Source organism: Urocitellus parryii, chromosome 4 (genome assembly GCF_045843805.1).
Source record: "Urocitellus parryii isolate mUroPar1 chromosome 4, mUroPar1.hap1, whole genome shotgun sequence".
NCBI classification, from domain to species: Eukaryota; Metazoa; Chordata; class Mammalia; order Rodentia; family Sciuridae; genus Urocitellus; species Urocitellus parryii.
Window position 1 is genome coordinate 17,385,650 of NC_135534.1, and position 16,646 is coordinate 17,402,295.

General features: G+C 32.8%; 1 protein-coding gene and 1 pseudogene across 1 annotated transcript; both read left to right on the top strand.

Annotated features, from left to right (window-relative positions):
• Nucleotides 1-1,682: 1,682 nt before the first annotated feature.
• On the top strand, nucleotides 1,683-2,648 carry LOC113175336 (olfactory receptor 10AG1-like). The gene has a single exon (XM_026379608.2). It carries the CDS (start codon nucleotides 1,683-1,685, stop codon nucleotides 2,646-2,648), a length of 966 nt encoding a protein of 321 aa, XP_026235393.2.
• Nucleotides 2,649-11,130: 8,482 nt separating this feature from the next.
• On the top strand, nucleotides 11,131-12,102 carry LOC144254210 (olfactory receptor 10AG1-like; annotated as a pseudogene).
• The last annotated feature ends 4,544 nt before the right edge of the window (nucleotides 12,103-16,646 follow it).

The following is a 16,646-nucleotide window of genomic DNA, read 5'->3' on the forward strand; positions in this document are numbered from 1 at the left end:
AAACTGCCTAAAAAGTAAGCAGATAATTCTGAAATGAAAGTTCTGAGCAATAATATATTATCAACCTGGGGGCTAATGGCCTAGTAGCCTAAAGCCCAATTTCTGTAATCAACATAACTATATGTATAGAAACAAGACTAGATAACAATTAGTTAAAAATGTATCACTGATATTTTGCCAGTATTGTCTCATTAAATTCTGACAAATAAGGTACCTTAGAAATGTTAAAGGTCTTTTTCTTATATCACAGACAATAAATAGTAGAGTTAAGATTCAAAATCAAGTTTAATAAAAAACAATAATCTCAACCATCAAACTTATGGGAAAATGAAGAAATTGTCTGTTGTTATTTATCTCAATGTGTTAGTTTCTAAAAACATAAAACAATAGAAAAGTTTGTAGTGTTTTTTTTTGTTGTTGTTGTTCTTTGGGACTTATTGTTTGTTTTGTCTTTGTTTATGGAACAGCAAAGACTGTGGTGGGGCACACTGCACATGGAGTTTAACCTAGTAACAGAATTTTTTTTTCACTTCCACCACATACATATAAACGGTCACATACCTCACAGGCCACCTTGGTTTCCCTCAGTAAATTCTTAATTAATTCTATCTTGATCCATGTTCCCATATTAAGGAAAAATCCTCTAATATGTCCCAATTCATATCCTATGGATGGATACATTTTTCCATTTGTCAATAAAATATTCTCCATTTTCCAACATTCTATAATTATGAATTATGTAATAATAGCATTTATGTTAAAATTAAGTGATGGGAACATATGGAGAAATAGCCACAAAAATGTACTCTCTATTTCAAAAAGCTAAAAGAAAGGATCATGAAAATTTCACCATCAGGAAATAATGATTGGGGAAATAAATATTTACCATGATTTAAATATTATGCAATGTATTCAAGTGTCAAAACATAATATGGTGTCCCATTGATATGTACCATTTTAATGATTTTGAGGGAAGTGAAAGGGAGGGAAGGGGCTACAAGGGTAGGAAGAAAGTAGAATGAATCGGATCTTATTATCCCATGTGCATATATGATTTCAAAACCAGTGTAAATCTATATCATGTACACCCAGAAAAATGGAAATATGCCAGATATGTATGATGTCAAAATGCATATTATTGTCATGTATAAGTAATTAGAAGAAATAAAAATGTTTCTAAAATGAGGGCTGGGGGCTTAGCACAATTAACCTGGGTTTGAGCCCAAGCACCCCTAAAAATATACATATATGAAATTTTCAAAAGTGTGGGAGAAGATAAGCTACGAAAGAGTGTTATTCAAAATGCTTCAGAAAGTTCGGAGATGCCCCAAAATAGGATTTTCAGAGTTAAATTAAATAAACCTAATTAAATGTTATTAATAAAACCTGATATGCCATGGCAGATCTGAGGATTTATCTTCAGGAATTGGCCAATGTACAGGTGCCTGGGAATAATTTGGATTATGCTGGGCTTTGACAGGAGATACCATGGGATTATTCTGAAGAATCTTAGGGCAATGTGTGAAGTGACCATGCATAGGATCTAATGTATAAAAAGGTGGAATATGTAAGGAATGTCATATTCTTACAGTGCAACCAATTGCAGTGGTCTTCAGCATTGATGTGGATGACCAGATTCACTTAGATAGCCCAGACCTGTCCCTGAAGGTCTATGAAAGCACATGATCAGATTTTGCTTTCCACAGATGAAACACCAGGGGAAACCCCCAGAAGGAAACCTAACTGCATGGAAGGAATTTGTCCTTTTGGGGTTTGCTGATGTGCCCCAGCTCCAGTGGTTTCTGTTTGGACTGTTCTTGGTCATCTACATGATTATCCTGCTGGGCAATGGAACTATTTTGGTAATAACTAAAGTAGAGCCTGCTCTCCAGACCCCCATGTATTTTTTCCTTGGCAATTTTTCCTTTTTGGAGATCTGCTATGTTTCAGTTACTCTCCCCAGAATGCTCTTGAATCTCGGGACCCAGAGAAGGACCATCTCTTTGGTTGCCTGTGCTACACAAATGTGCTTCATTCTTGTACTGGGAGCCACAGAATGCTTCCTTCTGGCGGTGATGGCCTATGACCGCTATGTGGCCATTTGTAACCCTCTGCAGTACCCTCTGGTCATGAACCACAAGGTCTGTACCCAGCTGGTGGCTGCCTCCTGGATCAGTGGAATTCCTTTTCAGGTAGGTCAGACCTTCCAGGTTTTCTCCCTGCCATATTGTGCTTCCAATGTAATCAACCACTTCTTCTGTGACATCTCCCCAATACTTAAGCTGGCCTGTGGGGAAACCTTCACAAATGAGCTGATGGTCTATGTGGCTGCTCTGCTGTTTGTCTCAGCCCCGTTCCTGTTAATACTCATCTCCTATATCAAAATCATCTCCACAGTCCTTAAATTGCCATCAGCCACAAGCAGAGCCAAAGCCTTCTCCACCTGCTCCTCTCATCTTACAGTGGTGGTGTTATTCTTTGGATCAGCTATTATTACATATTTAAGACCTGAGGCTAGTCATTCAGCAGAAACTGACAAAGTGCTTTCTCTTTTCTATACTGTTGTGACTCCCATGTTCAACCCCATGATATATAGCCTAAGGAACAAGGATGTTATAATGGCATTGAGAAGATTATTAGGGAAATAATCTAGTTGAATAAATGTAAGATATATTTGTAGGACTTGTTATTTTCTGCATGTATAACAACATTTCAAGTGGTATGTGTATTTAGATTTGTGTCTTATCTATCTCTTCAATAATAACTATTTTCAAATTAAATTTTATCTGTGACATTGAGGAATTATTCTGTCTTTGTTTATAGGAGTAATACTTGTGTCACCAAATAGCAAATCATTTCATTGATAATTCTATTTTTGTATGTGTGTTCAGTGTCAAATTACTATTGACAGAGCTGGTTGTAATTTTCTTGATAATATCACAGTCTCTGTTGTAACAAATATTGAAAATCATGTCATTCATATCCATAGTTTTGTGACTAACAGTTTTCAAAATAGGTAGAAAGTGGATATATTAAATGAAAAACACAAAACACACACACATACACACAGATATTTGGACCTAGCCTGATTTTTTAGAGAAATTACTTCCTTGATAAGAGTATGTAGATTCATGAATAATGTTAGTGAATATTGTGCATGGTTAATTACTTTAAAAGTTAGCATTCCTTTATGGTAATCAGTTTTTATTATAATTAATAAAATATACACAAATAATATGGAAAAATAGAAGAAGAAAGACTTTTTTGAATAACTAATATTTTTCTATTGAATATGGACCAGTTGTTTTTTCAAAACAGAAATTTTGGGGGGAGGTAGAATATGTAGCAGAATTCAGAAAGAGGATATTTTATAAAAGCATGTATCTGCTATCAAATCACCAATACATCACAAATACTTTTCACTCTACACATTGAAAATGATGAATTAATATGTTACTAATGTTATATTGTAGCTATCTCAATAAAAATTTCTCTTACGTTTCTTTTATTTAACTGATAGTTTGGAGTTTGTTAAGTAATTTGTGTTATTTATTTAATGATAAAAGCAATGGTAAAAACTCATTGTGGATAAGAAAAATTTATTTTTTTGTCTCATACATATTGATATAAATAAACTTATTATTAATACTGTATACAAAGGTAACATATTTCTGAAAACTATGACCTATTAAAAGAGTGTATGTCTAAACAAGAACATTGTAAGGTTTGCACTTGTTCTTAAAAGCATTTGTCTTCAGATTAATAATATGAGTTCTTATTACATTTACAAGGAGATACCTAACCCAAAGTGGAGAGAAAAGGTGGTACTACTCTCTGTCTACCAGAAGATATCCAGAATATGTGTTAACAACCCAAATGACCTACCCAAATAAGAATTATACCCCAGCTGAAATCAAAGAAAAGAGTAAATAAATCACTAATGACCTCAGATAAAGCCTCTATCAGAAGTTACTAACACCTAAAATAAGTGATTGGTAATAGAAGAAAATATACTAAGAATAATTTCAGAAAAAAAATCAGGCATAAATTGGAGAAACCACAAGCTATTGCATTTAGAATGGGGGTCCAAAAGAAATTGAGGAGTTTTTTTTTTCCTCACTGGACTTCCTGTGAAATATAGAATAAAAATATTATTTGATAGAAGAGAGTTTTGGAAGAAACAATGTCTATCCTAGTAATAACAGAGTGATGCACTTTCCATGATGGAATGGGTCCAGTGTATATCAGCCTGCCACTGGAGAGCTAGAAGGCCAGTCCAGGAAATGATGTCATACCTGGAATATAGGGTTAATCTCTGCTCCTGACAGATTGTATAGTCATCAGCAGATCTAATAAAAATGAAGGTAATGATTGGAAGTTCATGCTGCTGTGTCCATGCATAGCCTCTCCCTGTGTCTGTCTGGTCACTTGGCACAGCAACCCACTGGACAATGCTAATGGTAACTAGGGAAAGAGGCTGGGAGGTAACCACAGAATGGGTTTCCCTACCCATGTAATTATCCAAAACCTCCTCAGCTGAAGACAACCTTTGATAAATATTCACATTGTTCACAAATATCTTCACTTTGGGGGGATCATTTGGAGAAGTCTATTTGTGTATTTTTCTAAAAATCTCTTAATGATTATTTCTCAATTTTGTTTCTTTCAAATCCCTCACTGTTCTCTCAAACCATTACCTTTAACCAATGGATTGGTACAAAATCACACATCTGGTCATTTTTCCTTCCCCGCTAAATGAACAACCAGTAGTACTGCTCAGAGTTCTTCCCCTCACCAATCTCCTTGATGCATGTCCCAGAAAGTAGCTACATAGTTAGCTTTAGGGTGATACCTGAATGTCACATAGAACCCAGGTAACATAGATCCATACTTTCTTTTGCAAAGTGAACTTCTATGAGGTCATTAATATGGAATTAGAGAGAAAATGATGTAAGAAGAGAAAAGACCTTGATAATTTGGACCTTATTTTCATGTGAATGGCTTGTGCCATTAGTTCCTGTTAAAGTCTTGTATACACCACTTCCTTATGATACTTAGGCCTTTAAATAAAAGTTTAATTTTCCTGCTATTTGGATGGACACTACAAATTCTCTCTTTTATCCTGAGAAAGGATGCCATTTTGTGGATTTTAAGGAAATTTAAAAATCTAATTGGCATATTTATAAAGTTATTAGGAGTGTTGTAATTAGCACTTCAATAATATCTATGAGTTCTAATGTGAAATTTCTTTTGTTTCTCTCTTTTACTATTTGTAATTTATCTCGTTTAATCTTCTTAATCACCTACTATATAGGCACATATATTATTAAACTTTATAAACACAATATGTAGCTTTTATTATCTTTCTTTTTCTAAGTTTCCAATTTTCTATATATTAAAAATATAGAGAAGGAAGAACAGTAGAATAGAGAAAGCCAAATACAGATAGCAGGAGAGGAGGGAAAGAGGAGGCACTGGAGACAGAAAAATGAATCCATGCAAGTAGGATAATGTCAAAATAAACCCAACTATTACCTATAACTGTAATGCAGTTATGAAACCATTAAAATTGATGACACAAAAACCTGAAAGTAAGAAGATAAATACAATATTAGTGAAACCCTCTACTACTTGGCTTTTTGCATAGTGATTAGTTTATTATTAATTCATTTACTTATTTAAAGTCTCCATAGATATTTTATTTCATATTATAGCATGCCATTTGGGATTTATTGTCATTCTAGTAGTTGATTTGTCTAAATCAATTGTTTCCTTATAAAATTGCTCAGATTATTTTTATAGTAATTTTAATTTTTTTCAGAATCTGTTGTAATATATATAAAATCACAGATTATAATTATTGTTTTTAAATTAGTACTTTAAATTATTTCAAAGGGAAATAGAAATAGTATTTAAACACTATTTCTTACTGGTATAATTACCACCACAGAGGCTTTCTTTGTTTTTTTTTTTTAATTTTAACTTGACATATGGTGTCACTCCCTTTCAACTCAAAGACTCTATTTAATATTCCTCATAGTTCAGGGCTCGTAAACGGCAACTTGCTGTTGTTCATATTAATTTTGTTTCTGTGTATAGCTCATATTTTCTTGTTTTCTACATCTCATAAGTTCTGTTTAAAACTGGACAATTTGTCTGACATACTATAGCAACTCCAGATTCTGGTACATGTAGGAAAGGTTGTTGTTGTCTTTTGTTTGTTTGTTTAGTGTCTTGCCTGGACTAATTTTGTGGGATCTGTTTTATTGATGTTGTGAAACTACTGATAAAACCTGGTTGTTCTTATTATGATTATTATTATGATTAATTATGTTCCAATGTCTGAATTCACAAGTATCTGTGCCCCATTGGTTAGTACAGCTTAGTGATCAGCCAATGAGAGTGTCCTTAAATACACTACCAGGAGGATTTCCAATACTTATTTATTGATGGATTTGTGGCTGGCTTGAGAAAATGTATTAAAATTTCAGAATTTTGAAAGGGTTTGCTGCATTTTACTCTCTGCTTTTACACACTCACATTCACCTGAATCCCTCTTCGGGCAGTCTAGTGGGCGTTTGGCCTTGCACTCACACCCAGTCATTCAGATCTCTACAATAATTAGGATTTCAACAGTACCCACTTTCATTTTCTTATTTCCAGAAACTTCTGTTAAATTGTTGGCTATTCTGTCCCAAAGTCTACGGTCACCATGGAGTAGCTATAATCTTGCCCCCTCCAATTGATGATTAATAAGAACTGTGGAAATTATTCATATATGCTGATTGAAGTTACAGGAAACTTCCACTGTATAAATCAGAAAGCAGCTAAATTGTCTGGCAAGTAGAGTCCTAGTAGATATTCTGTTCCATGTAATTGAAAGTGGTTAATAAGAAATTCCTGTGCCAAACAAAACAAATTTTCACTATTCTTATTTAGGTGGCTTTACTTTTCTTAAACATTTTATGCACACAAAAACCCTAAAACATAAAATTCTTATTTCAAGAAATCAAAGTCAAAATGCATTATGGATTTAGTTGTAGATTTCTTTAAAATTAGAATTGTTGGAAAAAAATATGGGAAAATATTTATGATCATGTTTAGGCATATATCATAAATGTTACTGAAATCACAAATGACAAAAGAAAAAGTTTTCAGAGTTTATATTAATTGGTAAGCAAAAGAACAAGGAGATACTGAGGATATAAGTAGAACCGCCATGCAGATCATAGTTTGTCATACTAGAATCCTTCAATAGAAGGAAAATGCTTTCCTCAATTGCAAAGTTACCTGGGAAAAGTTTTATCTCCAAGGCAGACACTATTTATTACATCAAGAGCACTCCTTTTTTTTCTGGTTTTTGTTTGTTTTTATTTTGTTGTTGTTGTTGTTAGTTTGCTTTTTTTGTTTTATTTTTTTTCCCAAAAGTTGAATATATATTAGAAGAGGCTTATACCTTTTTACAAATAAAGGTAAATTCCCACACTATAAAGATGACAGACTTAAAGAAGTCTTTATTGCTTTCTATTACCAATCAATAAAGGTAAGCATTATAATTAACCTAATTGTAAAATAGATAAGCATGGACTACTTTTGACAAGTATAGAATTTATTTTTATATCTACTTTTTATCTTTATTAACATGAACAATAAGAAATATTTAAAATATTTGTTGTTGGTTACTTTTTCAATTCCAAGATACTCTTGCAGATTACATTTGTACTCTTCTGATTTTTGCTATTATTAGGTAAACTGGGAGCAAAATGGAAAATCCTTTTCAAGAAAATAAAGCAGCATGAAAGATTATTGTCATTATTACCATTTTATGTGTTAATATTTGCTAAATAATCATGTGATAACCATGTATTGAACTATTTTGCATCAACAAGATCCAGACATCTTATCTTGTGCCAACCCAATTATATATAGTAGTTGAGCAAAATATTGAATACACGGTATTAAAATGGCTTTGCATTGTACCAATATTCAAAAGGTTACTGCTTGGTAATAGTCACAATCCATGATAAGTGTATCTAAAATGACAGAGAGGGGCTGGTGTTATGGCTAAGTGGTAGAGTGCTTGCCTCACACATGTGAGGCACTGAGTTTGATCCTCAGCACCACCTAAAAATAAATAAATAAATAAATAAATAAATAAATAAATAAATAAATAAAATAAAGGTATTGTGTCCATCTACAACTAAAAAAAATAAGCAAATAAATAAAATAAAATGACATAAAGATGTTAGCATGAACATTTTTTATCAGAGATTTCTGGAAGAAAATCATCCTTCTGATTGTGCACACTGGTATCTACTTTTATTTCTTATTTATAATTTGATTCCAACCACTTGCTCTTGATATAATTATTATGTATGATGGAAGCTCTAATTCAACTCCACACTATTTACACCACAGAAGATCATTGTTTCAAAGGGAATAACCATTAAATAAACATGAAGTATCTGAACAAAACAAACATAGCTACATCAGGCTGAGTTATTAGTAATTTTCTCTCTTAGAAGTATAAATAAAATTTTATAAAGTTTCCAAAAGTTGAAGAAATCATCAACAATGTTATTTGAGGAAGCTTCTCAAACAAAATTGTATTTAGAGTATAAGACAATTGGAATTGTCTTATTTATAAATTGCATCCAGAGGCACTGTACCACTGAACTTCATCTGCACATCTTTATTCCTTTTTATTTTGAGATATGGTCTTGATAAATTGCTCAAGCTGGTTTCAAATTTTGCATCCTCCAGCCAAAGCTGGGTTAGTAGCAAGAATGATAATAGTTTATTTATTTTACATATAGTTATTCATGGAGAAGTACACTAAATATTCATAAAATTGCTGGTCCATTTACAAATGAAAATATAATACTTTCCCACCTACGAAAAAGAAAAGAAGGGAAGGGATGGTAAAAATTCAGTAGGTGTAGATGAAGCACCAGTTCTGTTCATACTGCCTTTTCTTGTTCACTATATTTTGGAAACTTGGTTGTAAGTTGTTTTATAAATGTACACTCTTACTTGAACAGAGAGAAATAAGAGCTAATGGAGAGTAAAAAATGTGAAAAGCATGAGAAAAGAGTGAGCTGATGTAACAAAGAGAAAGAATAGGATTGCAATTCCTAAAAGTTAGTGTCAGATAATCAAATGTTGTCATACAAAACATGGCAGTCCACAGTGAAGTGATGATGCAATCAGTGCTTTTTATAATTGTCCATGTATTAAGATCTATACTTAATTTAATACAAGAATAAATGTTTAAAACATTTTATACTGGTACAGCAGGAAAATATACTTTGTGGTAGAATTTCATATCCTTATAATCACAGTAAAGCCACTTCTTATCTGGTAGTTTGTATTCCTCTTAGAGTCTCAGTTAACTGTTTTTTTTTTTTTTTTTTTTTTTTTTTTTTTTTTAAGAGAGAGTGTGTGAGAGAGAGAGAGAAAGAATTTTTTAATATTTATTTTTTAGTTTTCGGCAGACACAACACCTTTGTTTGTATGTGGTGCTGAGGATCGAACCCGGGCCGCACGCATGCCAGGCGAGGGCGCTACCACTTGAGCCACATCCTCAGCCCCATCAGTTAACCCTTTTTAATTATAATATCAAATTTTCATTTAGAGTAATTTTATAATTATATAAGTTTGAATTACCTTTAGGACTTCAATATTTGGTAGAATATTGTAGATTTAACAAGAAATTCTTGTTTAACTTTCCCATGTTCCATTATAGAAAGTCCACAGGATGACCAAGTCCAACATAGACTGTTGTTCTTTCTCCTTTTGCATCTAGTTTTGAAGCTGAAATCTTAACCACTATGCACATGTAACAGTTTTAGAATAAGATTAGAAGTACATATCCTTTTCCCTTTAGTTTCTTTGTATTGAAATTTTTTATTACTAATATGCTAAGTGTTTAGCAAATAATGAGATAGTGGACTTCTTCTGGAAGAGTGAATGGAAATATAATAATTCCTACACACAAACCACCAAAGACACAAACACATGTACATACACACAGAAATGCACAGAAACCCAGAAATCCAGAAATCTGTCCTTTAGTCTTCTGCATTACTTCTTCTTCTACTACTTCTTGTTTTGTTTGTTTGATTTTTTTTTGGACTCACTTGTAATTTATCCAAAAAATCAGAAAATCAAAATTTTTTTAAAAAATATACTAGACTTCATGTAAAATAATATGAAAATAGCCAATATTATATGTCAATAAATAAAAATTAATTCATTTATAAAATGAATAAAGCAAGGGAATAGACTGGAATAAATGAACACAGTAGAATAGCAGCCATTCCTCAGGACATGAAAGATCTAGGAAATCCCAAAGAGCAGCCTTGTGCTTATTGTCCTATGTATGCAGTAGATCTCCATTAAGAATAAAGAGATGCATATTATAGCAAGAACTGGTAGACAAAGATGTTAATGAGTCTGCCTCTTGACTATTGAGCTTCTCTGGATAGGAAAACCATCTTAAATGTCCCTCCTATGTCTTGAGAGCCTCAGTAACATTCTCAACATTAATTGGACAAAAGAATCTGAATAAATGCTTGACTTCTGATTTCATAAACTTACATTTAAATGAATATAGACTTTTAAAAATTATAGAGTATTGCATTATATTTGGTGGAGTGATAAACATTAATTTTTATAATGGACTGTACAGAATATCAGACCTAAAATGGTCTTTGAAAATGTAAAAAATCAATTTTTAAGATTAAATATATTCTTTAATATTATTAGCAATGTTTTAAAGTGTTATTTCTCATAAATTTAATTGAATTTTCAATTGATACTTACACATAACACAATGTTGGAAGAGCAGAAAAATGTCAACTAAAAGAGTACAATTCTTGCTTCACTTAAACCTTGATTCAGATTTAGATTTTATTTGAGTGTTCAAAGAAAATTAAATATGTCCCATCACAGAAAGAGGAGAGATGTGCAACAACTCTCAGCAAAAATAAAGACTATGAATTTCTTATAGATATACTTTGAAATTTTAAAAAAGTGTATATCTTCACAATTTCAGATCATATGGAAGTTGCATGCTTTTATCTTAAAGGTGACTGGGAAATTTGAAATCACACCATCTCTAGTGTACACATGAGGAAACAAAAGGAAAATGAAGTTAACTTTCTACTTCTGATGGAATCTTTCCCTCAGACAAAGCATGAAGAGGTAGAATAACAAGACAATGTCTCCACAGTGGTGCAGTTTGTCCTGCTGAGATTTTCTGAACTTCCAAATCTCCAAGGGTTTCTATCTGGGGTGTTCTCCATCCTTTTTGCGGTTATCCTCATTGGGAACAGCCTCATAGACATAATAACCAGGCTGGACCCTGTGCTGCACAAACGCATGTTTTTTTTTTTTTCCTTGCATATTTTGCTTCAGTTACTCTCCCTAGGATTCTGGTCAGAGTAGGAGAATTTTTCTACTGGGGCTGTGCTAAGCAAAAGTGTTTCTTCCTTATGTTCAGGGCAGCAGAATGCTTCCTCCTGGCTGTGATGTTGTATAACCACTATGTGGCCATCTGCAACCCTCTGCACCATCCAGTAGTAATGAACCCAAAGAAGTGTCATCAATTGGCTGCTGGCTCCTGGCTCAGGGGAGTGCCAGTCCAGATAGGGCAAATGTGCCAGATATTCTCTCTGCATTTCTGTCATTCTAACCAAATCAACCACTTCTACTTGCATATTCCCCATTCTCAAGCTAGCTTGTAGGGACATCTGTGTGCATGAGGTGTCTGCTACGTAGTGGCTATGCTATTTGTTGTAGTCCCTTTTATGTTGATACTTGACATTTACAGCAAAATTGTTTTCACCATTCTGAGGTTGCCAACAGCCCAAGGACAGGCTAAGGCATTCTGGCACTTGCTCCTCTCACCTGCTGTTTGTGGTTTTATTTTTTGGATCAGCTTCCATTACCTACATCAGACCCAAATCCATCTATTCTGAAGGAACTGATAAATTACTCTCTCTTTTCTACACTACAGTGATTCCAATGTTTAACCCTATGATATATAGCCTAAAGAATAAGGATGGAATTGCTGCACTGAAAATATTCATGCTTAAGTGATAGTATCAGAGATCTTTGTATAAATGTTTGAATTGCTGGTCATGCATTGGGGAAAATACATTTATGTTTTTCATACTTCATATCTAAAGAAAATTATTTTCGCTTCAATAAAATTACAAAATATATCAGAAATCTCTTCTAAAATTAAAGAGCAGAATCCAATGTTATGACTTCCCACTGATATAAACTGGAAGGTTATTTACCTAAATAATTTCTTATGTATCCACAGTTATTGGTGTTGGTTTTCTCCTTTGATTCTTAATTTATAGACTTGCCAATTGCAGATGAATATTAATTGATATTAAGTGAGTAATTAAATGAGAAATGAATAAAAGATACTTCCATTTTCTACCTTAGACTCTGGGCAAACTCTAGATATTTTACAGCATCACTAAGCACTGGTAGCTCATTTATTTAACTCACTGTGTGTCATTGTAGATTTACTGCACAGACAATACCAAAAGGGGGGAAAAAAGCTTATGAGCATTTAATCTCTTTCTCAACACTCTATCTGAGAACATGATAAAATATAACACTCCTATCTGGTAAGTTATTCATTCAGTTTAACATCTAAAGTTATTGATTAATATGAATACATTAGTATTTAGTCCTAGGTAACCTAATCAACTTTGCCTGGAATGCAGTATCATATGTTGTGTCAGTTAATAATTTTAACTGATCAATTAAATATCATGTAAACCTGCCATCCCATTTTACTGGAACATTATGATAGACTAAAAACCTTAATTCATGGGTTTTGTGCATGTAATAATTCTATAATAAATGGAATTTTGCACAGGTGTGCCATATTACAAACTATTAGATTAGGATATTATCCAGATAACCCAATAGATGACATGAGCCCTTAAAAATCAGCAGAAGAGGAAGAGTATGTCATATATATGCAATGACAAAAGAGGAAGGGTAAAGGAAGCATAAGAAGGACGCAGTTTGCTTTTTCTGCCTTTCCATGAATGAGCCATATGCCAAAGTGGTGACTGTGAGAAGCCACTAAGGACATTAGGCTGATATTCATTAATAAAACAGGTATTACATTTCAACATATACAAAGAACAGAGTTCTTCCAATAATATAATTGAGCAAGTAAATGAATTTCCCAGGATATCCTCCTGAAAACAGGCAGTGAGACCACTGGAGCTATAGAATAGCTTAATTTCAGCTCAGAACTATATGAACAGAGTGAATAAACAGCCTACAGACTGGGAAAGATATTTTCAAATCAGAACGGGTTAATATTCAAAGCATACAAAGAACTGAAATGGCTCATTACAATGAAAACAATCCAAATTTAAAAGTGGGAGAAAAATGAGTATTCCTTACTTAAGGCATAAAAGTGGCCACAGTTATGTAAGGCAAGTATTCGACATCACTAATCATCAGAGAAGTATAAATTAAAGGTACAAGGTGATATCACTTCACTTGAGCAGAGTGATGGTATGAAGAAAATGAAAGACAAAAGCGTTGGTCAGGATGTGGAGAAAATGAAACTTTGAACACTTACTGTGGGAATATAAATTAATTCATGCATTGTAGAAAAGATCATAGAGGTTCCTCAGAATAATAAAAATAGAATTACCCTAGGATGTAGTAGTCACACTACTGTGTATGTGTGCAACAGAGAGAAATCTGTAGGTTGACAAGATATCTGCACTGCCATGCTCATTTCACCATGTATTCCAAGTGAAGACATGGAGTAAGCCTAACTGTACATCAGCAACCGAATATAGGCATGGAATCTGGCATAAACATAATGTGGTATTATTATTACTTAATAAATGAAGGAAATCCTGGCATTTATGGTAATATGGAATAACTTGGAGGACATTAGAGTAGTTGACATAAGCCAGATGCAGAATGAAAAACCCATCACAATCTCACTCCTATATATCATCTAAAACTATGAACTCAGAAGCAAAGAGTAGAATGGAGGTCGTGAGAGTACAGTGGAGGGATTGCAGAGATGCTGAACAGAGCAGGAAGAACAACTGAGAGGAGGTACAAGTTGAAGAGACTGACTGTATTTAATTTTGAGTATAGTCACTAGAAACAATATAGCTTTATGACTATATTTTATTTTTAAGAAATTTTAAATGATATGTAAATACACAAACGTTTACCTATGGATGGGGTACCATGTAATGCTTTGATACATAAATAAATTAGATAATTTTAAAAATTATTCTAATTTGAGCTGGGGATGTGGCTCAAGTGGTATTGTGCTTGCCTGGCATGCGCAGGGTGATGGGTTTGATACTCAGGACCATATAAAAATAAAATAAAGATGTTGTGTCCATTGAAAACTGAAGAATAAATATTTTAAAAATCGCTCTCTCTCTCTCTTTCTCTCTCTCTTTAAAAAATTATTCTAATTAGTTATACATGACAGTAGAACACACTTCAACTCATTGTACACAAATGAAGCACAACTTCTCATTTCTCTGGCTGTACACGATGCAGAGTCACACTGTTCGTTCAATTTTTACATTATGATAAATCTATCTATCTCCAAAAGTTTTTATCATTTCTCTCTGGGAATAATTTCAAAATCCCTTTTTTATTGAAATGTGGAGTATAATATTGGTATCTCACTTCATCATGATATGCAATAGCACTCCAGAATTCTTTCTCACATGTAAATCTGAGTATTTATTAATAAAATTTTCTCTTTTATCCAGAATCCCCTAAAATTCCCCATTTCTCGTAACCAGCAATGTACTAAAAATGTTTATGAGATCAACCTTTTTAAAGATTTCACTTGTGAGGGAGACCATGTGGTACCTGTTCTCTTCTTGGATTATCTTACTTCATATAATTATCTCCAAATCAGTCTACAAAGTAACAAATGGCAGAATTCCATTTTTTTTAGTGGCTGATTCATTGTCCATTGTATGTATGTAATATATTTTGGTTACTCAACTGTCAGTTTATGGACTTTAGATGGTTTATATTTCTTGGCTGTTGTGAATAGAACTGAAATGAACACATAGATAAATGTGCATTCCCTTCAATATTCTGGTCTCATTTCCTCTGAATATATATATTCAGTAAAGGAACTGTTAGATCCCATAGTAGTTCTATTTCTAATTTATTGAGGAGGTTCCATACACTTTTTTATAATGTCTGCACTAATTTCCAAACTCACCAATAGTGTGCAAGTATTCCCTTGTCTTCCCATCCTCACTGACAATTGCTATCTTTTGTCACTTCTACTGAGGTGAGGTGATGTTTTACTTTGCATTTTTGCCATGATTGATAAGGTTGTGTATTTTCTCACATATTTGTTGATCATTTGTCTTCTTTTGCAAAACATCTATTCATTTCTATTGTCCATTTTTAATTGGGACATTTGTAGTTTTTGCTATTGAGTTTGGGAAGTTTCTTACATATTCTTTTTACAGAGAAGTAGGTAAATACAGAAAAATTACTAGACACTGGTCTACACCAATTCATCATATATTCTCAATCAATTTTGTATTTTTTATGTATATTTTATCATGTAGTTTTGATACTATTTCATGTTTCTTTGCTTGTTTTGTTTCTTTGCTTGTTTGTGTTCTTCTACAGTACATTATATTGGTGACATTTCCTGATGTGACTGATTTGCAGGTAATTCATTCATTCTCATTTCTATGTAACATTCTGATATAAAACATATCATAATGTTATTTATTTAATTTAAAACTAAAGTCAGCACATTATGGCACATGCAATTTTTGGAACTGAAAGTAAAAATTTATTAACATAACACCTATTTTTGTTACTTGATAGAAGGGTAACCTGAGTGGCTGTGAACCTAAGATGAATGCATGTGTGAGGTCTGGTTTCAATTCCCAGCGCTACACACACAGGGAAACATATGCACACATGCAAATAACTCTTCATTACAAAATTAATAAGTGGATATGTGTCAATCTATGACGGTTTCAGGTGGTTTTGATCAGTAAACAATTCATATTAAGAAAGAAAATATTCTGTGCACTCTATTCCATAGGGAGTCTGAAAAGAGCGTATTCTGGCTACAATGAGAGTTATCTGGGCAAAATGCAATAAAGCAAATAAGCAGAAGCCTAAGAGCTGCTCTTAATTAGAAATTTAAATGTGTAGGTGGAAGAAGTCCCTTGGGTACACAGAATTGTTGATATTTAAAGAGCACTTTTTAAAGAACAAATATCTTTAAAACAGACGGAACATCTATAATGATGTAAGTGGTCTTACCTTAAGCAACTGAAATATCAAAATCTTTAAGCCTTACAGTAAGGAAAAAATCAACCCAATCAAGAAAGGTAAATATGAACTTTTTTTATCCTGGTGAAATTTAATTAATAATACAAACTCAAAATTGATATTCAGAACATAGTGGGAAAATGGATGTTTCATTAAAGCAGCTCATATATAATTCTTATTATATTAAATAAATATAACTTGCAATGAAATAATACTTATAAAACAATGATATGAAGTTATATGAGGGAAAAAACTGTACAAACTGTTGTATTTTAAGAATAGATAATATTATAGGAAAA

Bases quoted from the DNA above. Each gene is read 5' to 3' on its own strand.
- LOC113175336 (XM_026379608.2), top strand. From the start codon at position 1,683: ATGATCAGATTTTGCTTTCCACAGATGAAACACCAGGGGAAACCCCCA.